At 41.0% G+C, this 17,852-nt stretch overlaps 5 protein-coding genes and 1 non-coding gene across 8 annotated transcripts in view; 1 reads left to right on the forward strand and 5 right to left on the reverse strand.

Annotated features, from left to right (window-relative positions):
* The window catches only part of utrn (utrophin), a 198,586-nt gene extending 197,677 nt beyond the window's left edge, over positions 1 to 909 (reverse strand). The window contains exon 1 of the mRNA XM_026194061.1: positions 419 to 909. The gene's annotated coding sequence lies outside the window, so the exon portion shown is untranslated. The remainder of the gene's footprint in view (positions 1 to 418) is intronic.
* A 3,426-nt stretch (positions 910 to 4,335) lies between these two features.
* On the reverse strand, positions 4,336 to 4,418 carry trnal-uaa (transfer RNA leucine (anticodon UAA)). The gene has a single exon. It is a non-coding gene; the product is annotated as a tRNA-Leu (tRNA).
* A 2,172-nt stretch (positions 4,419 to 6,590) lies between these two features.
* LOC113037385 (syntaxin-11-like) lies at positions 6,591 to 8,727 on the reverse strand. Of its 2 annotated transcripts, none has more exons than XM_026194396.1 (2): positions 8,572 to 8,727; positions 6,591 to 7,851 (listed from the first exon to the last, which is right to left on the reverse strand). In XM_026194396.1, the coding sequence occupies exon 2, from the start codon at positions 7,836 to 7,838 to the stop codon at positions 6,936 to 6,938; it is 903 nt and encodes a 300-aa protein (XP_026050181.1). In that variant the 5' UTR covers positions 7,839 to 7,851; positions 8,572 to 8,727; the 3' UTR covers positions 6,591 to 6,935. The 2 variants fall into 2 exon arrangements, with proteins under 2 accessions (XP_026050181.1, XP_026050180.1); XM_026194395.1 differs by lacking the exon at positions 8,572 to 8,727 and adding an exon at positions 8,173 to 8,531.
* The window catches only part of mthfd1l (methylenetetrahydrofolate dehydrogenase (NADP+ dependent) 1 like), a 59,054-nt gene continuing 49,873 nt past the window's right edge, over positions 8,672 to 17,852 (forward strand). Inside the window, exon 1 of one of the 2 annotated variants that reach the window (XM_026194394.1) lies at positions 8,672 to 8,728. Coding sequence is in view for 1 of the 2 variants with exons in the window: in XM_026194393.1 (XP_026050178.1) it covers positions 17,267 to 17,502 (236 nt within the window). In the remaining variant the exon portion in view is untranslated. Of the gene's footprint in view, positions 8,729 to 16,991; positions 17,503 to 17,852 lie in introns of those variants that run through there. The other variant, XM_026194393.1, reaches the window with a different exon arrangement.
* Positions 9,164 to 12,301, reverse strand: LOC113037386 (syntaxin-11-like). The gene is made up of 2 exons (XM_026194397.1): positions 11,749 to 12,301; positions 9,164 to 10,696 (listed from the first exon to the last, which is right to left on the reverse strand). The coding sequence occupies exon 2, from the start codon at positions 10,687 to 10,689 to the stop codon at positions 9,790 to 9,792; it is 900 nt and encodes a 299-aa protein (XP_026050182.1). The 5' UTR covers positions 10,690 to 10,696; positions 11,749 to 12,301; the 3' UTR covers positions 9,164 to 9,789.
* Positions 13,037 to 16,769, reverse strand: LOC113037388 (syntaxin-11-like). The gene is made up of 2 exons (XM_026194398.1): positions 16,658 to 16,769; positions 13,037 to 14,404 (listed from the first exon to the last, which is right to left on the reverse strand). Exon 2 carries the CDS (start codon positions 14,395 to 14,397, stop codon positions 13,564 to 13,566), a length of 834 nt encoding a protein of 277 aa, XP_026050183.1. The 5' UTR covers positions 14,398 to 14,404; positions 16,658 to 16,769; the 3' UTR covers positions 13,037 to 13,563.

Here is a 17,852-nt window from a genome sequence, read left to right on the forward strand (position 1 = left end):
TGACTCACAAGTGTGGTGCAGAACTTTCTAGCTTGCCCCAAAGTGGACTGGACCAAAGTGCACATGTTAACTGCTTAAAAGCACGCATATATATGGATAATCTGACGGGACTAGCGCGATCCTTACAAAATATACCAAGTGACTTTTAAACAGTGAATCAATGATAGTCTTGTTTTAGTTAATGTTTTATCTCTTAGGTATGACTGCGGCAGTTTGGGAATTTTTGTTTAGTGCTGCACCACCCCTCAGCCAACTCACTGCAAGATTACTGTGATTTTTTTTCTTATCCCATTTAATTTCAAACTTTTCTCTCTCAGTGGCTCCTTTTACAATTAAATCCGATAGCGAACTTCACAATAACGTACCATAGTGATGAGCACTACAGGTCATGGGCGTTTTCGTGGATCCAATCACTCACCTCTGCTGTCACCAAGGGTCAGGAGACGTGTTCCCTCAGAGCAAGTCCAAAACGTGTCGAGTACGGATGGACAAACAGGGTAAAATGTATTAAAACTGCGTGGATCTAATTCATCTAAGGCATTTTCTACGAGAAACGAGGCGTCTTTCCCCACTAACTAGCGTTAAAACTTAGCTGACGTTAACCAAAGAGAACCGTCCCCGAGCGCATCCAGTCTCCGCGATGTGCCAAAAAGCTTCAAGAGACGCCTTTTGGCAACGCAATGCAAGGTGAGGCCACCGTCGTCTACCAAAGCACACGGCTAGCTGTCTGTTGCAAACGGAGAGCTGGTTACAACATTTCACGGGTGAGCACCGCAGAGCTGTTCACTCAGGTCCACAACTTTTGTTCCTGTTGCTTTTCTCCACTCTTTCTCCCTGTTACATACACTGACCCAAACAGCAAGCTAAATGCAACGGAAACGGTAGCGCTGTCTTTCAAAATAAAATAGTCAAAGAACTAAAGCAGTTCCTCGCAGTGTTATATTGTTACTGAGGCGTCGGAAATAAACGAAATAATCTTTTTATAGATGGAAAATGATATATTCACCGGATAATAGACTCAATCCTAATAACCGACTCACGTTGCAACAACCGAGGACTTATTTTGAAGGCATATATCGGAACTACATTGGCCCCTCTGGGTGACTTGATTTCGCTCTGTAGCGTGTCCCTCTGGCTGTAAAAGTTTTCCTGAGTCTGAGATGGAAACATGGCGCGGTGGCCGTCACGTGATGTAATTCTAACAAAACCTATGACTCTCACGGGGAAACACAAACTTTAATAGAAACACTAAGCCAGGAGAAATAATGGACGGTGGAAAAACAGTTTCCACGCCTTTCCACCTAAAGGGAACGCAAACTGACTAAAGCCTGACGCTGGATCAGAGAGATTTGTTTTATTGCAGCATGTGGGCAATGTGACCCATTTAATTAATTGAACTCTCTGCATTAATGGTTGTATTTAGACACCTACAGATTTGTTGTCTCTACAAACTGGTCCGTACCAATGCTTGATTGTATATCATATTATAATATTGCTATTGATGCATTAAGAGGGGCATTTCATTTGACCTATATTTTGGGTAGTTTTATTTATTAACACTAAATATTTCACTGGCAGATCAAGCAAAGTGATTCATTTTTATTTATATACCAACAAATCAGACACTGTACCTTACACTGTAAGGTAAAGACCCCTGCGGTATTAAAGAGGAACCCTCCGATAACCCCCTGTGAGCAAGCATTAGGCAAATGCGGGGAGGAAAAACTCCCTTGCAAGAAAAGAGACCTCCAGCAGAACCAGGCTCAGTCATCTGCTAATACTGGTTAAGAGGTGAGGGTAAAGAGAAGAGAAAAAGGAGATGTGATGCACAGAGACTATGCAAGAGACAGGACAAGAATTAATAGCCTGCAGCAGTGGTATATAAACACCTGGGGAATGAAAAGAAATCTAGAGAAGAAATGCTGAATGGATCACAGGAAGTACCCCAGCAACCTTAGTCTAGAACAGAATAACTAAGATATGCTTCAGGGTCACCTGACCCAGCCCTAACTATAAGCTTTATCACAAAGGAAATGATGACTCAGCGAAATAGTAAGTACAGTCATGTAAAAGGAAGAGGGACAGAATGTATAAGATGCATAGAAATGGACAGGTACCCCAAAGATGCACTTCCTGGAAAGAGTAACTGCATTCCACGCCTGGCTGCTTATCACTTTATTGAGTATTTCAGCCCATAAACAAATCCTGGGAATTACTGGGCACCCAGGTACAGTGTAAAATCCCCAAAATGTGTGTTTGTGTGTGGGTTTTTTCTAGTTTAATTCAAAATTACAACCAGCAAAGCTCCAACAAAACATATGTTGCTTTTTTCAATCAACACACAAAACAGGTTTCTCCTCAATAACCAACTTTATTCATATAGCAGCTTTGATACACAACTACAAACAAAACAAGACAGGAAGACAAACAGATAATCAAGTTTAAAACATAAATAATGACAAGTAAAATAAGAATCAAACCCTTATTTATGGCCACGGCTTAAATGGAAAAAATAATAAGAAAGTTAATACATACAACAGCAACAATCGTTACCATACACACCCCTCCACCCCTGATGTCTCAGGTTTCATGTTGTGATAGTGAGTTATGTCGGCCTGAAAACAACAACTTTTCCCGTGTCTGAGGGGACTGAATAATAGATTAGACCCCATTAGAAAAAGTCTCTGAGGCTTTGGGGGATGTTGAGATGTTGATCTGCCATTGTATGCCCTCATCCTTCTCCCTCTGCGTCTCAGTTGTCGGGCCTCTTTTGTGGATGCTTCCTCACGCAGCCTAAAGAAGAGGCTCAATTTCACAAATCAGTGCTCTATTAATGCCTCAAAAACGTATCAAGTGACAGCATATGCGTTTGTCAGTGAAAAAAAAGAGGGAGGAAGGGGACAAAATATGGTCTAAGACCAGGAAATCTTTAGTATGTAAGGCCCCATTAGCGATTTTTACACACAGTAATTCTTCCTCAATTTACCCCAATTTGCTAAACATGATTCATAGTTACACACTCACCATGTTTGTGAAGTTGAGAAGTATTTATAAGGCTGCATGACTACAGTGCACCAAACTGTTGAGTACTGCTTGCAGCTATTTTCTGTCAAGCCTTTCCGGTGGCATATGCAGATGACTGGGTATCGATGGATCTAAGGCATCGCCCTGGCTGTGAAATTACAGGGGTGAGTGTGTGCAGGCCTCCTCTGGGCCAGTGCTGAACTCCAGCCCAGAAACTACAAGAAGGCGTTAAAGTGCCCTCTTCTGTCCTAATCACGCAACTACTCCTGAAAGATTTAGTAATGCAATGTGCTTTGCTAAGATCTAGTTTTAAACTTCTGTAGATAATCTTAGTATATCCTAAGTAATTTACAGATGCTGGTGTGCCAAAAAGTTATTTCTGATGTTTCAATTTTTTATGTCTAATATCTTATATTACTACTACTAAACTTATATTGATAAATAGACTGTAATCAACAGGATTTCCCAATCCTGAGTTATAAAGAAATTACCTGTTTTGACTCTGCGTTAACTGCACCTACATTATATTTAGTTATATTTCTTGCAATTTCTGCTGCCTCTGTGGTCCCTCAGTTTTTCCACTACTTTGTACATTCACTCACTCAGTTTCAGTTTCTCCTTGCATTAATTTGCCTAATTTTGTGAGTTTTTATATTGACGCTATGATTATTATACCTTATATTGAGATAATTCTTGTTATTCTTTCACTGATAAATCCAAAAACTGCGGCGAAATTCACAAGAGGAAACGATCTCACTGAACAAGCCAGTCACAAGAGCTCCGTCAATGGGGGTGTAGCTGCATTTCTAGAGTGGTGCACGTCGGGTTACGCCTTAAACAAGTAATAATCAGACGGATAATCAGAATTTAAACCAACCTTCCTAATTCTCCAAGTAATGTTTGGATACTTGGGTTAACCGCAAGCTGGCGGCTGGCTTTGTAATACGACACTATTTTAGCGCCCGCGATTTTCAGCACCGTTTTATTACCAATAGACTGCTGCAAATCTGTTAACTTAGAGGAAAACTGTTATTATCAAAAGAAATTGGCTGAAAAAAAATGTGTATTTTTTAAATAACTAATTACAAAATGGGTGAACTGTTAAAAAGTGCAATTTTAAACGGAGCTGAAATTGTTGCATTCGGTGGAAATAATACAAGACGATGCATACGCAGCTACCACATCTGCAACTATAAGCTCTTTATCATCAGTGCTCTCTGTTTTGCCTCGGTCTCGCTTATAATGTAACAGAACTGTTTCTTTGTTTATGTTATGTGACGCAAACCTTCCAATACATCAACAAAATAAATTTACCAGGAGTGGGGTTCGAACCCACGCGGACATATGTCCATTGGATCTTAAGTCCAACGCCTTAACCACTCGGCCATCCTGGTATATACACCGTACCCCAACACATCCCCACACTTGTAAAACTCAACACATCCAAATACCGTTAATCATTATGTATTCTAGACTTAGTCATTAAATTGGCACGAAGCTAGCAATGCATAGCAGCGTAAGCCGACTAGATAAACAATAGCAAACAAACATACTGGTCTAAACAATTGACATTACCGCTGCTAGTAGCTAGCAGCTAAGTCATTTACTATCATGCTAACGACAAGCCCGACCTCAAAAGCTTGAAATAAAACTACCGCTATCCTTAAGGTGGCTTGTATTTACAAAAAAAACCTAAAATATACACACACACACATACATACATATATATACCAGCTCGCATACTTGGGTTAATTGCTTCCATTCCATTCGAATTCCTGTGAACCGCTCTCTCAAATTAGAACCCGCATAATAACATTAGCGTATGCTAACCCGTAGCAGAAGTTATAGCAGGCGTACAACTTCTATATTGTAAATATACACAGCGTGTTTAGCTGCGCATTGCAGCCAAACAAAACCTCGAAGCAAAGCAAAACACCGATACCGCACAACAAATCTCTAAATTACGAAGTCACGGAGAATAAGTTGCCAAATAAAGTCCGTAGAAACTTCGGAGACTGAATGACAGCTAGTCTTGCTAGGTGTATGTGGATCTGAGTGAGTAGGGCATTAACGGGACAGGCGCCATCAGGGATATTTCATTCTATATTTGAAAAACGAAAAAAACGAAAACAAAAAAACTATAGTATAGGGCCACATTAAGAAAAAAATAAATATTATTGTTCATTTTGACCATAAAGATGAAATTTCGAGACTGAACTCGAAATGTTATTTTGAGATTAAACTGTTTTGAAAATAAAATCTAAATACTGCTAACTGGTACGGAAATTAAACTTTGAATTTTGATCATACATAAGCTATTATGCATAGTTTTAAAAAGCAAAAAGCAGTTAGACGTGCACACAGTCTGACTCCAAATGGCCGAGATAGGAAACTTCAGTTTGGCATCTAGTTTGTGGAGTAGAAACTGACTGCATCTATTCGCATGGCTGTTGTTGCCTTGTCTTGTGCACTGAGCTATTCTTGAAATAACTACAGGATTTAATTCCAAAAAGTTCCAAATATTATACAAAGATTCAGGGTGCGTTTTTCTCATTTTTAGCAGATTTCCAGCAATTTTTTTTTTCAAATAACAGCGAATGTTCGATCTTACATTCAAAAATGAAATTTAAATTGAAATACTAAGTGTTAATAGGTACATCTAAATATTACATTTAAAGCTTAGGATGCTGAACAGACCGGATAAGCTGAAGAAAATGATAGATGGAAGCTTGAATATGTCAAATATGCACTCACCATTTAGGTACACCTTGCTAGTATTAACATGAACCCCTCTTTTTCCTTCATAACTTCTTCAATTCTTCATGGAATTAGTTGATTACATCAGCAGCAGTCTGAATAATTGATACGTGCAGGATGGAACAATCTTTCATGTTGTTCACCATAAATTCTGCCCTACCAACCATATATTGTGGAAGAAATTGAGGGTTAATCAGACCAAACAATTCTTCCAATCTTCTATTGATCTTCTATTAGTAAGCAGGTACAGATTGTAGCCTCAGTTTACAATTTCTGTTCTTAGTCTTGCCATTCTCCTCTGACCTGTGAGATCAGCAAGACATTTTCACCCAGAAAAGTACACGCATCATGTGTCATTCTCTGTAAACCCTAGAGGTAGTTGTGTGTGAAAATCCCAGTACATCAGCAGTTCTTGAAAGACACAGAATAGTCTGTCTACTTGACACCAACAATCATGCCACATTTAAAGTAATCCATATCATCTTTCTTCCCCACCCCAGTGCTCATTTTAAATATTAAATCTAAACATAAATTTACAGATTAGCAGAAGTACCAAAAATAAAACCTTAATGGATTAGATCATTTTGTTACATTAACGCAAAATAATCTTGGGCCAGTGTAATATAAGAGAAATGTACACACAAGTCCCCTTGTCTACATCATACTCACTGCACCTCTTACTGATATAACTTAGTTTTATCTCAGTCTGACATGACATTTAGTTAAAAGCTACACAGTACAGCTCTTGTTAGTTGTGATTATGTCTGGATCATTTGGGTGTCAAATAAGAATCTGGAAAAACTAGCAGATCTTTTTTTCCTACAGCTATAGTTTATTTTGTGCATCACTGAACACGATAACAGTCTCAACTTAAAACATCAATTTGTTAAAACTTCTCTCAAATACATACAGGGGTAAATTCTGTGATCATAACATTATCTGTAATTTGATAAATTTTGAGCTTACAAATTACTCCCTTTCACAGAAATACATTGTGTTTCTACCCAGGGAAGAACTGTCTTCAGTGCACTTAGTGCCATCGTCTTTCATCAAAATATTGCACATTACTTTTTCCTTTTTGTTTAGTTCCATATCTTTTACGTAAATAGTTAAATGTTTAATCAGAATTTCAATCATTTAAGTCAAACACAGTCCTAAAAAGTTTGGTCGTTTTTCCAGCACAGTAGACAGGGGCAACACTGGAGGAAAGGGTTTTTCCTCTTGTACTGTATGGCCTTCTTCATATGAACGTGGACTTTTTCAATATATTCCACAGTGTTGCACACATGAGCCTCAATGTTATTGAGCATGGATCCCTGCTCCTCCACTAGTATGGCCATTTGGAGGAACAGTTCGTGGATCTCCTTCATCCTGGCCTCCAGCTCCACCAGGTCCTTGTGTCTGCCTTTGATCTCGCACAACGCAGTGCGGCAAGAGCGTACACTCTGATTCTGAAGGCCTTGGGACAGCTCCGCCCAGCCCTCACCACCTTTGTCCACCAGCGCATCCAGCTGCTCATCAGTGATTTCTTTCCCCAGTATTGAGGCCTGCCTCTGGATCCTCACCCTGCAGGTATTCCTCTGAACCTCTTCCGCCTTACTGTAGTCAGTCATAGCACTGTGGAAGGCGCAGGTCAGTGACTCGTACTGAGCACGGGCAATGCGACTAACAGCACTGTTGGGGCCCTCTTTCTCTTCAAGCTCTTTGCTCCGTTTACCCAGGACCTGTAGACGGGCGTACAGAGCCTCCCCCCGCTGTTGGATCCCTCTGGCAATGGAGTCACAATCCTTTTTAATAAGGGTCAGGCGGCGCACAGAGGTGCCAAATCGTTCGTTGTGGGCGTGCAGACGTGCCACCTCCAAGTGGAGCAGGGAGATGTCCTTGCGTATTGACTCAGCCTCCTTTAGGATGACCTCAGTAGCTGAGGAGCTCTCAAATATTACCGCTTGATGAGACAAAGTTCCCTTGTCTACATCATACTCAAACCCATAGAATCCGGGCTCGTACTCCTCCTGCTCCTCTCTAATGGTCTGCAGCCTCTCCAACCTGTCCCGCATTCTGCCTGAGAGACTAGTGTATTAAAAAAAAAAAAGAAGTAAAAGGTATAATAAATAAAATCCATAATTCAAAATGATTATCATGAACATTCTTCAAAGTGATGACACACATGAAACAGAGTAATCTGATCACTTGGCTGTAAATTATTGTGCTTTGTTAATTTAGTAAGGGGGGAACTTTAAGAGCCATCTAGAAAGATTGTTTTAAAAACTGATGATGCAACTGATGCACGTAAGTTTAGTTTTATCTTCAGTAGCCTTTTCCCGTCAGCAGTCACAGCTAAGTGACCAACAGGAATTTCTCAATTTAAACCAGGAACAAGGACCTTCTCACCTTAAAGCAGACTTTTCCATTTAAATTGAGGTTTTGCAATAGGATGGTGGTTTCTGCATTTATCCAAGTACTTTCTCTACGTTAGGTCTGTCAACTCCACAAGTTGCAGTGCTTTTGGATGGCAGGTATCTTTTCAAGTTCCTGTCATAAGCTCAGAAAGTCAATTTCCTTATTCCGTACCGTTCGAATGAACAACATTCACTTCAAAAGTTGTCTCAATTAAAAATAAAAGACTTAAACAAGTCTTCAGAAATCATATCTTCCCCTCGAGTTGCCTGTAGAGTGGAGCCCAAACTAAATAGCCAGCAAGTCCCATCAATTATCCAGTTGCCTCCAGGTGGCAACACTTTTCCTATGAAAAAACCCAAATCATTAGACTCACAAATCAAATGATCTTACCTTCTTTAAACGGCCACCACGCTACAGAAAAGGTAAGTAAATCCTTTCAGCTTGTCTCATTTGACATTTTTGTAGCAAGTATGTGTTTAATCTACTGAAGGAAGTTGGCCGTCTACTTTCTTTTCAGCATTGTGTGTGATTGCCGGCCCCTTAACAGGTGAGTCACTTAAGCCTTCCCACTGCGACACATAATACCTCCTAAAGTACTGTTTCAACTCACGAATCAAGCAAATGGATTAAGTAAGAAGGCATTCCTGGTAAATGACATGCCCAAAAACAAGAATTAATGAAAATTTAAGGAAACAAACAAGAAAACAAAGGGATTTGACTAGACGTCTTGAAAAACACGTAATAAGCAGCTTTATTTGTTTTGTGACGGCACCTGTGTGCAGGTTAAACAACTGGTTAATGGCGTTATACGCATCATGACAAAGAGCAGCTGTCATTGAGCTGGAAGTCCAGATTTTCTCCAGTTTTCTGTGTTTGAGTAAGAACATAGCAGGCCTTCTAAAATATTAGTGTTAATGTGAATTGTATGTTTAAAAAATAAACCCAGACATATTATATTTAATATATTTAATATTTACTTGTAAGAGAAATCACATAAGACAGACAAAAACATTTTAATATACAGAAGTCAAAATAAGGTAGTGTGCATGGTGCATCACAAGTACAATCCCTGCAGAAATTATATCCCTGTTAAACTGCTTCGTTACCGGTACGCTCTGTTTTACTTCAATCACAACATCCATGGTATTAGTGCTAAGATGTGTAGTGACAAACCAAACATTTCTTCAAGGTTATTTTAATGGAACTTTCAGAAATTGTATAAAAATATCTGAAAGCTACTTATTAGTAAATGTGTAACCTGAGCAAGCTGAAAAATACCTTCACGTACCGTTTGTTTTCAAGTATGCATCGTGCCTAGGTCATTGTTATTTGACACAGGTTATGTCTCAAACCCTTACTACAGACATTAAAAATCAAGGAATTACATAAATAGAGTTTTATGAAGTTTAACCCAAGAATTTTTACATTTAAACCAAGCAGTTTGAACCCTTTTCCTCATACCTTTATTTTACTCTCTGAGAAAATATTAGGCAGTAACTACAAAGACCGTGATGATAAATTATTGTGAAACTAACATTTTCGTCGAACATTTTGAATATCCTAAGAACTAGCTGACATTGTCTTTGCCGGGTCATCCTGTTGTACCGATTAGTCGACGCACGGAAAACAGCTGCAAAACATCTTTCTAAACGGGTTCTTGCTGTCGTGGCGTTTTGCCTTGCCAAGTTTGAAGAGGACATCCTGCATGACAGCATCGGTTTGCTGAACGTTGTTCTGGATGGAGTCCATCATGGGGCCCTGCTCCTCTACCAGCACGGCGATGTCCAGGAATATCTCATGGATGCCCTTGATGCGGCTCTCCAGGTCCAGCAGCTCCTGGTGCCGTTTCTCAACCTGGGACAGAGCCGAGCGTGCCGTTCTGCCTTCAGTCACGATGTTGTCGTTGAAGATGTTCCACTGACCTTTCTCAATCATCTCCTCCACCTCCTCTCCCGTCACCTCGTGCCCCATTATCTCCATTTGCCTCTGGATCTGGGCTTTGCAGCTTTCCCGGTGGCTCATCTCGGCCTCATTGTAGTCAAACATTGCATCGCGAAAGCCATTACTGAGGCAGGCGTACTGGGTTCTGGCGATACGCGTCACAGCAGAATTTGTGCCGTGCGTTTCTTCTAGTTTCTGCGTCATGTCGTCCATTTTATGTAGACGTGCTAGCACATCCTCAGCCCGCGCCTTGATATCAGCTCCAATAGTGTTAGAGTCCTTTTTAATGGTGCTCATGGTGGTGGTGGCTTGGAACATGCGGGAGTTCTGCTCACGAAGCCTCTTAACCTCCAGGCGGATGAGCTGGATGTCTTTGTGGATACCTTGTGCCTGGGTAAAGATTTCGCCCAGAGCAGGGCTGTTGTCGCTAAACACCACTGCTTCATGAGGCAACTCATCCTCCAGGTCAACGTTACTGAAGGAGTCAGAGACAACGGACTCCGCATACTCCATTGGCTCCATGGGGCCGCTGGACAGCTCCTGGAGGTCAGTTAGTCTGTCCCTCATGGTTGGTCTAGGGAACAAGTGAAGGTTAGAGGTCAAGATGCTTTTCTCTCTCTCTGATTGCTGTTGATCTAACATACAATGGTAAAGCTGACTAAATAAAGAGGGGCCTTTCTCAACAGTGCAACACTAAGCAACTCAAGACACCCCCCCCCCTTTTTTTTTTTTCATAATTAAACACCTTCACACCTTGTCTTTTAACCTGTTTCATACCAGGTTAAAAATATTTTCCTTCTTCCTTTACATATAATCCACCCGGCACCAATCACTGGCCTAACAGGTTCTCTAAAGAATAGTAAGAGGTGTTCCTTCCTACCAAACTAGTTCCTTCAACTTAGGATCTTTCTGTAGCTAAATTCATTTTGACTTTAAAATCTCACAGAATTATTTGTCAGAGTCTGAGAAGCAGTCTAAGTAAAAGATCTTTATAGTGTGAAAAAGGGACGGTGGTGACATAATTTAAAGGCATTTCTGGCACTGCCACTACACCCTTCCCGTCCTGATTGCCCTGTCTGATTTTGTCACTGCTTCTAGTTGAGAATAACTGATAATCTATATCATTGATCAAAACAGCCTTTATACAATTTTCCAGTTAAGATGCAATCTAGTGGATTAAATGTGTATTATAAATAAATAAATACATGTGGTCCTTATCATCATGTTGTTGTTTTGTTGGTAGACGTATTCAACACTTAACTTGTTTCAATAATCCGAGTTTTTTTAATCTAGGAAATATTTTGATTTGGGCACAATGTATCATAAAGTACAATAAAAATGTAAAATAACAACGATAATAGTAAAAAAAAAAAATTTAACAATTGTGGAAGAAAGGTGTACGTTTTTCCACAAATGTATGGACGTGGTTTTAGGCTGTGTATATGTCACGCTAGTGTCTATTTCTACTACGATAAATCTCGTTTACTACTAAAAACCCCAAACAAAAACAAATTTAAAATCACTTTTCATTTGTCTGATGGGCCATAACTTAAACTTCATCTTCCTTCGCCGTTCATGAGCAACGAGATGAAATAATCTCGTGAAAATAAAAGGAAGGATCCTCACCTGTTTCGCTTTTATGTCCACAGATATCAGAGTTTGTACGTTGCTGTCAGGTGGCCGCCGTGCCTCAGCAGCATCCTCCTGCTCTGATGTCGACTGCTCCTGGCCGTGAGCACAACAATGGGCCCTACACGCGTAACGCTGCTATATCTGGAACTAAAGCTGGAATTTTACTGTGTTATTTCTTTTTTGTCAAGTTGACCAACTGCGCCTCGCCATGCAACTGCGATGAGATGTGACTTGAGGAATGAAGCCCGGTCGGTTTGGTTTGCAGTGACGCCAAGGTGTGAGCAGCGGGTGTGTAACACTCGAGTGCCAAATGCAACTTGGCGTCTATCTTATTGTACAATTAAGCAAAACTGTTGGCACGGAACCTTCGAGGTCACCTTTTTTAAGGGGGTTGCGCTTAAAAACGCATTGGCGACACTTGGCCAACCACTGCCATAATATCTAAAAGCCGCGATAGGCTACCTGACAGTTTCCGAGATGAGTGAGTGAAGCCTGAGCTGATTTTAGCTCACGTCAAGATTTTCCCAGCCACGCCCAAATGACTTACACAGTACCGGCTTGTGTTTGTGCAGGAGAGATCAGACTTGTGTGGTTTTACCAGCTTCTTGCACTGTACCTTGACTAGAACACACAATAGATTATGTCCATTAACAGGTTGGTTAGGTTCCAGACATTCAAGCACTATATATAGACACACTAATAAACATACGAAACTAATAAACAATATCGTTGTGCTTTATTAATGTAAATCTATAGGCAGTATTTACTAAAGGTTTTACTGTTTCAGAGATGCCTGAAAAAGCAAACAGTGTGTCTGCCTCTTTAAGAGTGACTTAAAGTAAAATGTGTGTAGTATCCATCCATCCATCCATCCATCCATCCATCCTCATCCGCTTTGTCCGGGGCCGGGTCGCGGGGGCAGCAGCCTAAGCAAAGAGGCCCAGACCTCCCTCTCCCCAGCCACCTCCTCCAGCTTATCCGGGGGAATACCAAGGCGTTCCCAGGCCAGCCGAGAGATATAATCTCTCCAGCGTGTCCTGGGTCTGCCCCGGGGCCTCCTCCCGGTGGGACATGCCTGGAACACCTCATCCAGGAGACGCCCAGGGGGCATCCTTGTCAGATGCCCGAACCACCTCAGCTGGCTCCTTTCGATGTGGAGCAGCTCACTCATGTGTGTAGTAGATCTAGTCAATTTTTAAATGAGCTTGTGTGGATTATATGTTTAAACAAATATGTTAAAAATTTCTATATATTTACTTAGAGACAAGGCACAGAACACAAGAATAAAACAAAACGTTTAATATTAAAAAGTAATTAAAAGACAGTAAAACAGATTAGTGCATAAGTAGTGTAATCCCTGCATAACCTATATAAAATTAAATCTCTGTTAAAATGCTGTATTATTGCCTCCCTTTCAGGGGTCTGGATGAAAGGCTTCTGAAAACCAGCCAAAGTTTAACAGTTCAGTCAGACTACAAATAATTGAAGAATAATTCAGCCTTTCTTCAGCTACAGCAGATATTTTATTGAGTTTTATCTCTTTTCTGAAACTGGAAAAAAATATTTCTCAAAGTCACAGTTTAAAAAAAAACAAAAAACATCAGACACAAATTAGACAAATCCCCTTGGGGCTGCAACAGGAAGCGTATCCGACAAAAAACAAAACATTAAAAAAAAAAAAATAGCCAAATCAAGCATCCGCTGTGGTGACACTTTGTGAATGTGGGAGGAGTCAAAATTAGCTTTAATAGCAAATCCCTCACATGATGAGACTGAGCCAGCTTAAAAACCAAAAAGTGTCTTCAGCTGCTATGTCTTTTTAAATATTCTTTTGAATGGGTTGTTGCGGTCATGGCGTTTGGCCCTGCCAATTTTGAAGAGAGCATCCTGCACGCCCTCATCGGTTTTCTGAACGTTGGTCTGGATGGAGTCCAGCATGTTGCCCTGCTCCTCTACCAGCACGGCGATGTCCAGGAATATCTCATGGATGCCCTTGATGCGTCTCTCCAGGTCCAGCAGCTCCTGGTGACGTTTCTCAACCTGGAAGAGAGCTGAACGTGCCGTTCTGCCTTCAGTCACCACGTTATTGCTGAAGATGTTCCACTGACCTTTCTCAATCATCTCCTCCACCTCCTCTCCCGTCACCTCACACCCAACTATCTCCATTTGCCTCTGGATCTGGGCTTTGCAGCTTTCACGGTGGCTCATCTCGGCCTCATTGTAATCAAACATCGCATCGCGAAAGCCATTACTGAGGCAGGCGTACTGGGTTCTGGCGATACGCGTCACAGCAGAATTGGCACCATGTTTTTCTTCTAGCTTGCACGCCATGCCATCCATGTCACGCAGGCGTGCTAGAACATTCTCAGCCCGCATCTTTATGTCAGCTCCAATAGAGTCCCTTTTAATAGTAGAGGTGCCATGGAACATGCAGGAGCTCTGCTCACGAAGCCTTTTAACCTCCAGGCGGATGAGCTGGATGTCTTTATGGATCCCTTCTGCCTGGGAAAAGATTTCTGCCAGAGCAGGGCTGTTGTCCAGGTCGACTTTGCTGAGGGACTTGGAGAGAGTGGAGTCTGCATTCTCCACTGGCTCCACAGGGCCGCCGGAGACTTCCTGCAGGTGGCTCAGTCTGTCCCTCATGGCTGATCTGGAGATCAAGTGAAGGTTATAGAGGTCAAGATGATTTTCTATTCACTTAACAAACATTAGTAAAGCTAATTCATTCAAGTAGGTGAACCATTTATGTTTGAATTTAAACACACTTGGCACCTTGCTTGCTTCTCATATCTGATGAAAATAGTTTTCCTTCTTCCTTCAAGTATAATCCACCCACCACCAATCACTGGCCTAACAGGTTATCCAAAGAGTAGTCAACAATGTTCCTTTTCACCAAAGAGAGATTCATTTTGACTTTAAAAACCGAGCTTTAGATTCTGCATATAAGTTAGAGTTATATCTTGGATAAACAGCCTAAATATTTCTAATGCATAAAGTACACTTGTGATAGCATTAAGAGGCATTTCAGTCATTGGCGCTACACAACAAATATATGGTTCCAACGCTATAAAATCTAAGAAAAACCCCAAATGTTTTAGAAGAAATGATAACTTAGACATATCTGATCTTTTCTTACATCTCATACAAATTACTGCCTCCTGTGCTCAGTATCTATCACCATGTAATTTCATAAGTTACCCATACTTTCTGTCAAACCACAAAATCCCACTGTTACCATTTCATATGCAACAAGGTCAAATAATCATGCGCATAGTGACAAGATTAAAGGAAAGATCCTCACCCGTTTGCTCTTTATCTCTACAAATCAAACTTTGGCCATCATCTGAAGTCTACTAATCCGGACTGTGAGCACAAAAAACAGTCCCACGTGTTACCAGTGCTGCAGGCTGTGAGGTAAAAACTGAAAATCTGCTGTGCTTTTTGTCAGGGTGCACAATTGTGACACTCAGTCACAGTCATGTGACTTTAGGAATGAAGACAGATCAGTTCAACCTTGACCTGCACCACAGGAGCGTCAGTTGTGTAGGACAGCTTTGTAAACATAAACTTGGACCTAGACTTTAAATCAACACACCAGACTTTCTCTGTTCCCACACACAATCTGGTGAATCACCGGTTGATTCACCATCAGCAGCTTTTCTCCTGGCCCCTGATCCTCTGAGTCTCTGTCACAATGAGATTTCCCATCAGTTACAAATCCCAAATTATCAAAAGAAATAAAATGGTTCTGGATCAGACATGGGTACGAGAAATTTAGATAATGCGCAGTTTAAACCGCTCTTTTTAAATTACTTTTTTAAAATTTTGATTGTAATATTTAATTAATTAAATGGCTGGAAAATAAAATGATGCCACGGCTCATCTGCACGGCCACCAGGGGAGGGCAGCCTACACTATGAGAGTAGGCAGAACAAGGTCTGTGCAGTTTGTGTGTTAGCCACACCCAAATGACTTCCACAACTACATGCACAAACAAGTTTGGATTTTAGTAGCTTCTTCTTCTTTTTTTAAATTCTTCTGACTACTACACACTTAGTTATGCCCCTTAGCAATTTAGTTAGGTTTAAATCAACCCCTGTATTTGGCGACGGTTTTACTATTTTGAGGAGGTCAAGTCTGCTGGAGGCATTTGTAGCACTGTCCTCATTTTTTGGCTCCAAAATCAACCACAACTAAGCACAGCTTAGGTGCTTGTTGATCACACATAGACAAACTATGTTTTCTTATCTGGATAGTTGATGTAGGAAGGGGTGTACGAGCATAGATAAGAACTTTAAACTTGGATGAACATTCCTGCTGTAAAATGCATATTAACTGTTTCTTATCTATAGTATATTTATTGCCATCTTTTGAACTATTATTGCACAACAAGGGCAAACCCGGTCTCACTGGAATTTCTATTAGATTAGACGCATTCTCTTTATATATAGATACATTAGTTTTCTTTAATATTCTGCCAAATCCCTTACTTGCAGTCTTTCGGACACACATCAAATTTGCACGATTGGTACATGACTTCAAGATAAAATCAGGGTTTAGGCTTCAATCATAGGGAACAGGAATGTCGCTAAACTTACCAGTTCAACTTAGGCCACCAACCCACGCTGTGTATAGAAGCCTGATTTATCACATGCTGTTAAATGAAGAGTGCCAGCTCTGGTTTAGGAGTATATTGACACGCGTTTGCTGATAAGGAACCTGGTTTTAAAGTATTCTAATACGACATATGAATTGAGGCAATGATTATTAATACTGATTGTTTGGCCTCCTGTGAATAGGTATGTTTGAGTGAGTGAAACGTTGATTCTTAATGAGCCTGAGACTAAATATAGTTTTACTCACTTACATTATTGCATTGGGTTGGATGGATATGTTAACTTACCGACTGAGGTGTATTTTGAACCCAATGACCTAACTCCTCTCAGGGTCTTCAGCACGTGAACTCGCGTAGTCGCGAGCATTCGCTTCTTGTTAGGCTGCTGCTTTCAAGTGTACCCCGGATTTTCAAATGAAAACATATGACTTTAAAATGCTGGTTTAATAACAGCATCTAGACTTGCAAGAAATGTAGCATTTATTGTCTTATTCAAACAGTCTTTCATATTACCAGTGACTTTGGAGGAAGGAAACAAATGCGTTTACACACGTTATTAGATAATCAAAATATTGCGGAGGCATATACACACTAACAACAAGGTATCCATTTGTCACTCCTAAACGCAATGTGTTGTCTTAAAAGACCTTTCTTTCTATGGGAATTGCCCATTTGTGGGTGGGAGGATGGGGGAATGGGGGGGAAACAAAGCACACCGACCGCTAGTTTTTCATCTTTCCGACTGCTCGTGAAGACAGCGCACCTCCATCAGCACCCTGTTGCAACCTCAACTTTCTTTTTGTTCCTTTCAAGGAACCGGGCTAATCACCGCCGCCAGAGACGAAAGGAGAAGAAACACTTTTTAGTCCTGTTTATTTTTTTAAACATAAAACTACAATGAAGTTGGCGCTTATTCGCAGTGCTTACATGAGTCTCCGGGCACATCAGGTCCGTCCGGGTAGCAGATTCACCGGGTTTTCGCGAAGATGCCTACCGATAGGCATTACCAGCAGTCGATTGAGCCTCCGAGCGGCAAGCGCTACCTCCAGCACCGGCACCAACCCGAAGTTAACCGGTAACTTTGGGGTACAATCTCAGAAGGGGGATGAGTCTGATTACGACAACCATGTGAGGTAAAATAACAACAGCAGCAACAACAATGTAGAGTAAAAGTCTGATTGTGGTGTGTCATGACAAATTGTTTTAACGGCTAGCTAAAAAAACGAAGTTCGTTGGAGGGATGGTTATCTACGTGACAAAGGTAGTAAGCATTTCCGGTCTCACCGGCGTTTTGGCCCCTGGCTAGTAGCCAGTTCTGCACGTGTCCCCGGGTTAGGGTGTCAGAGACACCAGCCAGCTGATGCAACCCTTTTCTGTTGTTGCTAAACATGCGACACATGAGGAACCGAGTAAAAACACGCAGGCGTGGATGACTGATGCTAACTAGTTTTGCTGCTAACATTTAAATGCAATCAGATCTATA

This window comes from Astatotilapia calliptera, chromosome 15 (genome assembly GCF_900246225.1).
Source record: "Astatotilapia calliptera chromosome 15, fAstCal1.2, whole genome shotgun sequence".
NCBI classification, from domain to species: Eukaryota; Metazoa; Chordata; class Actinopteri; order Cichliformes; family Cichlidae; genus Astatotilapia; species Astatotilapia calliptera.